The 10,839-nt window shown below is 39.3% G+C and overlaps 1 protein-coding gene across 1 annotated transcript; it reads left to right on the plus strand.

The window, feature by feature from the left end:
- PGPEP1L (pyroglutamyl-peptidase I like) lies at positions 1-10,428 on the plus strand. Its single transcript, XM_074917382.1, is given in 6 exon segments — positions 1-33; positions 36-75; positions 1,784-1,836; positions 8,476-8,592; positions 9,083-9,312; positions 10,260-10,428. Coding segments are annotated over 6 exon segments (642 nt in total).
- The last annotated feature ends 411 nt before the right edge of the window (positions 10,429-10,839 follow it).

Below are 10,839 nucleotides of genomic sequence, written 5' to 3' on the forward strand. Positions count from 1 at the left end.
ATGGGCAGAACTAGTTTGGCTTGCTCTAGACATAACTGCAGTTGAGCTGAATGGGAGCATAGGAGATAGCAAGAGGTGTTTGCTAACCTCACAAAAGGCTGAAAGTCTGGTTCTCTCCTATGATACCTATAGCACGTACCCTTTACAGGCACACTTTTTAGCACCCTGTTAGTTTTTTCCTCCCCTTACGTAGCCATTTAGGTGCAGAAATCTACTTGTTCAAATAGTTTTAGACCAGTGTGTCCAGTTATCATTAAGGTGCATCTTTAAGCTATTTGGGAGATTATCACAGCATGCCTCTGTCACATTTTCACCTGCTCATTACACAAACCTGCTGGCAGTGAGCCCCGTTTATTATTTAGCACTAACCATATTCAGCCAGACAGCCCTCCAAGTTGTTGCAAAACTCTCCTATATTCAGGCTTTTCTTTTCATAGAGCAATTTAATCCTAAGCAGTAGTTTCCTGTGGCTACCACTGAGATGCATGTATTTCATTGTGAGCTATTTAATAACTTTATTATGCTTCTATGGTTCTGCACACACAGGTACACAAACATGCACAATTACAGCTTTGAAATGGAGTAGGTGTCATCCTAACTTTTCTCCGAAAGCAGAGTGGGCCTAGTGAGGTTTTATGTCCCCTGTTAATGTGAAATGAGTACTGTTTCCCTTGTTCCCTCCCCACAGTACAAACTTAAACCTGGGCAAAACATGGTCAAAAATATTAGCACAATCAGGCTTTTCATAACATTAGAGAGAAAAGTTTGAGCAGTTATGAAATAAGTATTAACAAATTAAGAAATGCTTAAAGTCTAACATTAATTAAGCTGTCATAAGCCTGCATTTAGGCTTAATTGTCTCCACATACCAGTAGGTTTTACTGTGCAAAATAGCAATCATATGCTGTGAAGTATTTCTTTGTCCATTTAAGGATTTTTAAATATTAAGAGTTAAAACCGTTTAACAAACTTGTTTTTCTGCCACCCAGTATCTAAGACTTGGCAACACTCTGGATTGAAAACAGTAATTGAGATTAATGAAGACAGTGGGAGTTTTCCATCAAACTTTTTCATGACAAAATGCCCATCTAGCTCAAAATGAGCTTTTTTCTTTTTTTATTTAAAAAAAGTCTTTCATAAAAAATTATGCATAAAATTAAATGTAGTACTTTGGATTCAGAGAGTCCTTTTCTCTTTCCTCCTTCTCTTTTCCTGTGGGGAAAAAGTAAAGGAAGAGATTTTGCCCAGCACCACAAAAAGCACATTTTCCCTGACAGAAAACTTAAGTTTTCATTAATTGGGATTTAAAAAAATATTTCAAATGAAATAAAGTTTTACTCTTTCAAACATTTTCATTAAACATGCATATCCTCCTTTTCATTAGCTTTAATAATAAGAATGGTAGATTGACTGTGACCTGGGAACATTTAACACCAGATCTTTTAGTAGTGGTATTTCTACGGATGATGATCCTTGCCCAAAATCATCATTTACATGATCTGTCCTAGTGGCTCCAGTACATTTACCAGTTTCAGTTAAGGTTCTCTCATAATTAAGCCTTGACATGAATGAAGATTGCAGGATTAGTTCTTACATAAGTACATATAGAAAATGAAAATACTATTCCCATAAGTGTTATAAAGGCCAAATCCTATCTAAAAATCTCAACCTCCATAACCAAAAATATGAAGATAAAGAACTAATATGTGTGTGCATACACGTTGGCACCTAATCTACGACTGCAGAGCAAGCATAGGTTAAAAGTGCCTGTCTTTCTTTTCAGGTTTTGGTCCCTTTAGACAATACCTGGTTAATTCTAGCTGGGAAGCAGTGAAGGTAAGCATGAAAAAAAAAGGGAGGGAGGGCTTTTATTTTGTGAAGATACCAATACAAACTGTTTTCAGGCTTTCCATTCCCTTCAAAAAAGTTATTTCTCATGACTCATTAAACAAAATTGCGCCTCATGGAGCAGACTCCCAAGATGTAAGGAAGAAGATAATTAAGAAGTGAAATATTAGTTTATTTGCAAGATTTTTTTTTTTGTGCTATTTAAACACCTTTGAAAATATTATTCTTGATTTTTAAAAAGGATATTTTTTATCCAGGGTGCCTTATCTGCAGCTAATGCATATGCCACAGATAAACAGATCATCTCATACCAAAACTCATTTTATCATGCCTGTGTGAGGCAATTTCCTTCCCATGCAAGTGTAGCCTATTGAGTTCTCCCTGCCTACTTCAGGAACACAAAACCTAAAGCCTACCAATTCTAAGTATGTTTTCACATTTCAGCTTTGGCTTCCACTTTCAACTGACAGTGAAGTCTACAGTTAAAAATTGAAAAAAAGGTCATTCAGATTTCTTCCTCCTCCATATACCTTGACTAGCAGCAACAGGTCCAAGATGGACTCTTGAAAATTCCTGCTTATTTCCTAAATATGTATCAAAATAAATTTAGTTGGGTGATACAAAGATGTGGTTTGGATAGCTGGCTTTCAGCATGAACTCTTCTGTTACAGTTGTTTATTTTCAGATTGTTGTTTGTGTGAACCCACATTTCTTGGGACACACCAAAAATTTCCACAAATAGATTCTTTTTCAGGAACAGGATTACTAGTTTTTAAAATATTATTTAAATTTTAACAATATCATAACTTCTGTCTTTAAATAGGTCTTACAAAATCAATACCCAACCATTTTATGTAAGGGTATGTCTGCTACAATGAAATAATTTACTAGTTTGATACTTCAGCACTCCAGCTCAGCCTAAAGCACGAAAGGTCATAGTATATACGTTTAAACAGTAGAAACAGCTGCAGAGATTTGCTGAGTATCTGTACGAGTCACGTGCAAGGTTCCTTCATTCTCCCTAGCACAGACAATGGCCTTTCCTTGAGTTCAGTTACTCTTATAAGGTATTGATGAGCAGAGGGTCTTCACACAAGTTCTTCACAATTCCAAGGTAGAAAGAAGGTTGACATAAAGAAATCTGAAACTAGTTGGGGAAAAGTCAGGACAGTCAAATTGAATTGGAAGACTGGTCCAATATCTGCAAGAAATGACAGATAATACTGGTAAAAATGGAAAGCAAGACACGTAAAACAAACTGAGGGGGCTATGTTCTATTACGGAGACTGGAATAAGCCCATATTTAAATTATTCTGGACAGTGAAATGACAAAGATAGCTAGAAGAAAGTATAAGTAGTGATAGAAAGATAATGACTCTACAGGACTATAACCATATTACAAGCTTTGGTGGCAGCTACTGAATATCTGTCTTGAAAATGTAGTGTAGTTAAGTCAAGATGATTGAAAACCAAGGAGCTAGTACATTTTTCCAGAGGCCAAAGATACAGCAATCCACAACCTGTACATATTTTCTATTCTAGCTTTGTTGGGTGAAGAATGCCGAGTGCAACTTAGTGTTTGGTAGAATAAGTCTATTGCCCACTCAAAGTCATGAGGGATGTTATCCCTGTAGGCTAACAAGAAACAAAAGTACTTCTGTGATACCTTTACTCAAGACATCACAGGAGACTCATAAATTATCTTAACTCCAACTTGACCTGTGCCCTAAACAACAAATCTTTGTCAGTTGACAATGTTCTTGCTCATTATTTTCTGATTCCTATTGGTTCTAATTTTGGGTACAAGATCATCCTCTTCTGGCTGAAAAAAAAGACATCTTCTTTATCTGCAAGTAAAACAGCCTGAAGTGAAAACGCACCGTTAAGATGAGCTTTCTGTAACAATGCCATGTGCTGGCTAAGCCAGGAAGTTATGTAACAAGGGCTACAGCATTCCATGATGGAACAGATGTCAGTCCTTGTCTGTGGAGGAGAACAAATCCATCTCCCTCTGATGTGACACCCTCTGAGTGGAATTAATTTGTATTCATACTGGGGATGCTGCTTTGGTTTCCTATTCCCTGGCAAAGGCGATTAATCCAGACCATTCAGGGAAAGTTGCTGCAAATCTGGAAGTACATTCAATTTTGATAGGCTTCTCCGTGCTAAATAGCAATATCTCACAGTATTGTTCCATTGGCCTTGTTCACAAGAGTAGCCCCATGGTCTTCAGGAAGCTTATGCACATATATTAAAGACAGCAAAATTTAGTATTTACATCTGGAAGTAATCCTGTCTTGGCTTGGGGTTCCTGCATGGATCACTGAAGTGACATAAAGGCCTCCTGCAGAGTCTCTTTTCTGAGATCCAAGCAAGAGTACACCCAAACTCATCGCCAAGAAAGTACTGAGCAGCCAGACCAGAGCTACTAATAACAACTGCTCAGGCTTAATGCCTTTGCAGCATTATCCAGAACTATCCTAATTACTACTTCAAAATGAACGGGGTTCTTATCAAAAGCCTGGATACCATGGTACCCTCAGAGACGTTGTAACGCTGATAATATGTGATCCTAAGAGTTCACATCCCAGAAGGGCCCTCCTACCAAAATCCTGTAAAAATGCATGTACCGGGAGTTCCAGGGTCCTAATTCTCCAAGCGTAGCCTTGCCCTCCATGCGTTTTGAAATGGGAGTCTTCGCCAAAGAACACCTTCACTTCTGTAAGCTATGCTTGCTCTTACACACAACTGCTTCCTTAAAACCCCTGTTACAGCTTCTCTGTAAGATGTTGTTGCACTCTGCCTTGCTGATGGGATCAGCTGTTTTCCCTAACCTCTTCTCTTGCTATAGGGAGGCTCAGAGATTGATCCAGTGAGCACCAGCGCATTCCAATAGTCACATCCCTTCTATGCCCTCATCGGGCACTCAGAAAAATGGCTGGGTGGTATTGTTTCTCTTACAAATTAACTATTTACAACTACCTTTTCGGTGAATAAGCCAATTTCAGTTATCTGAAATCCACAGCAATCAGCCAATAAATGCTGATAAAACTCTCTGAATCTCTATTTCTGTTCATTTAGAAAAAATATTTGTTATGAATTCTTGGGTTTCTTATTGATACTATGGCGCAGTGCATTGTCCCGCATTGCCTGGTTTTAAACATGAAAACATAATTTTCCAAGAATGTGAGGAGTGCCCCGTTGTTTTTCCATGAACCCATGTTCTCATCAGAGCACAAGTCACACACAGAAGGCACTCATCAGCACTGCATCCATGGAGTACTTGTTCCTCAGCAAGTACCCTCCGAGTGTTCAGGGAAATGGATAGTCAAGTGGATCTGAAAGTTCAGGTGAACCCATCAATTCAGGGTCATTGAGAAAAACTTCAGACTTTTTATAGACACTGTCACATGGCCCAAGATGGTTTTCTAGCACTAGAAAGACAGCTTCTCTTTTAAAAATCTGTCTCACTAAGTTTTTCATGGTTCTTGTAACTCCATTCACCTGAAATACCCTCCTAAAAAACCCACAAAAGCTCCACCAGCAGCACTTTTAACTCTGGAAGCACAGAACATTCTCTCTAAAGGAAAACACCAGCAAATATTTACTTTGCATTTGCTGACAGATCACACTGAGTTACCATGATGTGTTAGTTCTTCAGCACCACATGGGACCTTCAGAGTCCCAGATCCCCTGAATTATTTAGTCCACATTACAGATTGATGGTCCCACCTAATAACCCTTGATCTGACCCTGTTTCTGTGTCTCCTCCAGAAACTCCTGTCTGCAACTTGGCAGCTAAATAACCTCCCAGGGCAGTCCACCATCAAGGTCAAAGTCCCCAGTTAATAGGGCACAAATGTAAGTTGAGTGACAACATTCATAGTAATTAAACTGTTAGTGCAAAGAACAGGTCACATTTCCAACTGCTTCTGGGAACTATGTTTGCTATCGGGAGATGAGGATCAGATCTCTGAGTGCAGTTTTCATCCTGCCACTGACCATGTGGTCTTTGGAAATTTGTCATTTAATCTCTCTGTCTCCCTCTCTGCTTTAGTTTCATCATCTGTGAAACTAAGACAACATTGCTATTTAGTGCCTTCATTTCTGTTCTGGAACTTTCTTACACTGCTAAAGCTGTAAAAAGGTATCTGCAGGATTAAAAAAAAAAACAACCCAAACCACTAAAAAACCAAACAAAAAATCTTGGTTTTGCAACATCCCTGCAGACTGTCTGGGTCAACTAAAAACTTCTGGGTTTCCTTCTACAGCCTTTTTGAATCAGGTTCAAAAAATTAACACATGCAGCCCCCTGCCCCCGTCCCTGGCAACCCAAATCAGTGAAAACTCAGTGACATTTTCTGGAGTTTTCTAGAATTTCAAGATGTTTCTAACACCCCATGTGACACCACCACCACCACATCTGAGCACAAAACTGTTCCATGCAAATCCCTTCTCTTTGGGAAGGCTGCATAACAATGTGGGCCAGAACTCCAGCAGAGCAAGACCATGACTGCAACTCACCACCAGCTCAAGGTCATCAGCAGATAATGCAGGATTTCATTTCCCTTTTAGAAGATCTTCCCAACAAAAGGAAAGCTTCATGCTTTCTCTTGAACCACTTTTCCCACAAAGAAGTTCTCCAAAACTTTTGTCCTCCTTTGAAGTTTCCTTTGCTGTTTCAACTACAAAAGGCAGGCACTTGTTTACTGAATTAACTCTCCAGTGTGAGCTCAAGTTGCCAGATGCAGTCATCCTCCTCTAACCATCTTCATTCTCTCACCTTGAATGCAAAAATGGTTTTGGTTAAGGCTGAGACAAGGAACAACCTTTTTTTGTTGTTGTTGTTCCATGTTTGCACAACATCTGGTCTAATGAGGTATAAGCTCATGGTTTGGATATTTAGACAACAAGGTAATACACATTACTTACAACATGCTGAAATTGCTTAGGACATACCAAACTCTCTTCCTTTGATGCAAATTCTCAGCACTCTGCTATTGGCCAGCTTCTGATTTTGTCCTACACAAGAGTATTTCTGCATGCTTATCCCATGACAAATGGTGACAACAGAGCATCAGTCCAGAGAGCACGAGAGGCGAACAGCCTCACAACTTACTTTGGGTCTCCACATTCTGTACCAAAGTTACGGGTAGTTGAGTCCTCTAAGCCTTACAGTCAAAAAGGAAGAATCTCATTAAATGTTAAAATTAAAGATGCTTTAGAAAAGAAAATGCTAATTGTGAACCAGCTGGGGTTTTCTTTTTTGGAAGCTAAGACACAGTACAGCATTCTTAGGCAAGATGATGCAATGGTCTCTCAAAGACTGTCAGCGCCCAGAGGAAAAAAGGCTGGCACTGTTCGCTAAATGTGTTTACTTCCCTGCAGGCATTGTTTCCTTGCTTGTGTCAAATAGTTTATTGAGCACAGCTAATCAATGTTTCCGCTGACAAGAAAATTGGAACAGTTTATATAGGAAGCCAGTGTTGAAGGGCAGATTTCCCAGTTAGCACAGCACAGAACTGTGGGCCTCATCCGCACAAGTATCCTTAGTGAGAAACGAAAGCTTGAGAAGACAATGACATTTAATATAAAGTTACAGGTTTCTTGGGCTAATCACACACCTCTGCTGCTGACTTTTTGCCTATGCCCCCCCTAGAATTGTCACCTGCACCCTCCTTTGGTAGTGTTCTACTCAACTGCAACAGGGATTTCCAAACACCATTTGATTTTCTCGGATGAAGCTTTCTACCTCAGTACCTCCCTTCTGCACGCTGCTATTGCAGCAGCCGCTGCCTTCTTGGAGGCTTATGCCTTTCTTGTTAGTCATCTTCCACTAACAAAATAATTTCAAGTCATTTCCATATGACATTTATTCTCCAGACCATCTTCCAACCATCTGGACAACCCACTGCTTTCAAGAGCACCCTCGTTTCTTTCACCTCAGTCCTTGGTATAATTTGTTTCCTCTGGGGAAAGGTCCTGTGTGGAAATTCACTCTATGTAAATGACAAAGAAGTAGTATCCCAATAAGTGACATTTTCTTTTACTAGAGCAACAGACTCTAGAACAAAAAAAGAAATTAGAACCATTCTAAATGTGACCTTCCTCATGTTGACAGTCACCTCGAACCAGTTCAAGACAGCACATCACGTGCCACTTGAGTGGACGGCTAATGTGAACTCTCTTGTCACTTCTCTTGATAGCACAGGTTGACCTACAAGATCTCTGGGAGGAACAGCTCTTACCTGTATCAAAACCTATTTAGTTGCTTTCAAGGGTGGACCTTTCCTGAGGGATCCTGTATTTCATGGCCCTTTATGGACCAGTCCCTACACAATAACCACTCCTGCCCACTGGAGACTGATCAACCCTTTGGAAAACACAACAACAGCTCCAAGTGGATGGGACATTAGGAAACCGTTTGGAACATTTTAGGCTCTTCCAGTTAAAATGGGAGTTACTGTAAAACAAGTGAACTCACTGTGGATCAGTGTTTAGGAAGCCTGAGCTTAGACAGCCCTACATTGCTCTTTCAGATGTTTTCTCAGTTGGACCAGGCTGATTTCTTTACCACCAGCAATCCAGTGCTCTTACAAATCCATGGTGGCTTTTTTGTAATCACAGGAACTGTCCAAGAAAGGCCTGGGTAAAAACATCGATCTCCATATCATGCAGCTGCCTGTGGTTTACCAAAAAGCAAAGGAGCAAGTCTTCAAGATATGGACAACTCTACAGCCACTGGTGAGTAAAAAGTTACACAACTTTTCCCCTTCGTTTATGAATATTATTATTCTGAGGGGATCTTTAAAAAGATCTCCAAAAGTGTATTGCACAATATGTGCATCAGGCAACTCTGGAAAGTTACTATTAAAAGGTTTCAAACTGAAATGAAGAGCACACAGTAATTCACATGCTGTTTTAACCCCATGCCATTTCAACAGCCTAACTGCATACTGCACAAAGGAAAGAAAAAATCCACCCTAAACTACAAAAAAGGTTCCACAGCTCTGAAGTCCTGAGCTGACTAGACCCAACAAAAACAAACTAAAGCATTTTTTTTATTCACATTTATAATCTCTTATCAAAGTTTTCTGTAGGCATGAGCTACAGCAAGACTCCCTACCTTGAAGCTAGTATTTCACATAATGCTTGGCACAATTGCATTACATGTTTTTTTAAAAACAGGTCTCATTTTTAATTTCCTGTTATTTGCTCTGGTGGGAAAAAACAGCTTACTGTTCATGTTGGGCTGGCTTCATCCGCCGAAGCACTCATCATCCTTGAGCAGTGTGGGAAGAACAAAGGCTACCAAGAGATGGATGCTTGTGGTTTGCACCCAGAAGGTGGCTGTTGCATGCTAGATGGCCCGGAAAAGATTGAATCTACAATTAATATGAAGACTCTCTGGAAAAACATTTCTGTGGAAGGGATTGATATCATCTTTTCCAGAGATGCGGGAAGGTAAACACTGCATATCAAGGGCTCACAGTAAAAGCAGAAGTAACTCAATCAGCTCATTTAACCTTGAAGAATCTTTGTAATGACTTTTCCTCCAACTAAAAACCACTTTGAAGCAAAGTCTTCAGAGGGGCAAAAGTCTGAAATTGGGATAAATTTAATGTAAAGCAGCCTTCATGAAAAGCTACAGCCAGTAGATATTTTTCCATGGATTTGTAAATTCCAAAAGAAACAAGTTTCAACATAGCACGCCCTGTGATTAACAACCCCAGTAAACCTGAGCTATTAAGAGAGTCTGAAAGCAATACTAACTAGTAGCAGATTTTAATCTATTTTTCCCAGCTGGGAGGGATACAAAATGTAAATACATACACTGAAGAGCAGAGCAATTACAGGTACCTTTAGAATGATGCCTGTGATCTCATTCAGTAGTACCGAAGCAATTTTCTATTATGCTAGTCTTAATTTAAAAGGAAAACAAAGAAAACAGTAAATGATCTCTTTAAAAAAAAAAAATACAACCAGCTCATCTTGGCCCTTAATTTCAGGATTTGTACCTGCAAGTTAAAAGGTAGGGTGGCAAGGAAAAAAACCCCTCCAGATGGTGAGAATGTACAACTTGAACAAAAACTGTATTACACAGTTGTAGTTCCAGTGGGCTGTGTCACCTTTCCCATCTCACACAGCTTATACAAGCCTAGAAAAGAACGCACGTCTTGTGATTTTTTTATTTAAAGTTCCTTCTGGGTGGGTGTCTGAGAAACCAAACCATCAGATAAGGAACATTTGTTTCTCAAATTTGGCTTATTTCAGCATTTCCTTTATTCACTAAGTGAATATGCTTTTAATAATTTCATAAACCAGATCTGGTTTGGCTACTTAAAAATTATTTAAATTTCAACAAAGTTCACTCTTAATTCAGGTCTCTGGTTTTGTTCTTAATATTGTAGGTATATCTGCGATTACACCTACTACACTTCTCTGTACTATGGCGATGGAAGAGCCGCTTTCATCCATGTCCCACCATTATCCAAGACAGTAACAGCAGAATTTCTAGGAAAAGCACTACAGGCAATTATCTTAGAAATGTTGAAACAATGTAGGGAAGAAAGAGAGTAACATGCATCATATATGAAAAAAAAAGATAAGGATTTCTTAGAATGCAATTCCTTACCTCTTAAACGCAGCAAATCTAAAGATTCTTTAAAACCCCTACATAAATGATTTTCTATTCTGTGCGCTTTTCAGGGAAATTTCCTCACGAAAACCGAACAACTGTTTACATCTCTTTGGTGTAAAAAGCTTAGGAGAAAAACCATATGATTGGCAGTCTGTATTGCTAACAATTATAAGGTTGCTTCAGATTTAAGAAGGCGTGAAACTGGATTTAAAACATTTTAGATGCTTAATCCTAGTTCTGATGGTTAGAAAGACATTAATAAAGACTTGCTGAACCAAGATGGATGCCTACAGTTGTAAGGACACTCAGCACTGGGCAGACACAGCAGAGGCCCCCTCAGCCCCTGCCTG

This window comes from Athene noctua, chromosome 13 (assembly GCF_965140245.1).
Source record: "Athene noctua chromosome 13, bAthNoc1.hap1.1, whole genome shotgun sequence".
NCBI lineage: Eukaryota > Metazoa > Chordata > Aves > Strigiformes > Strigidae > Athene > Athene noctua.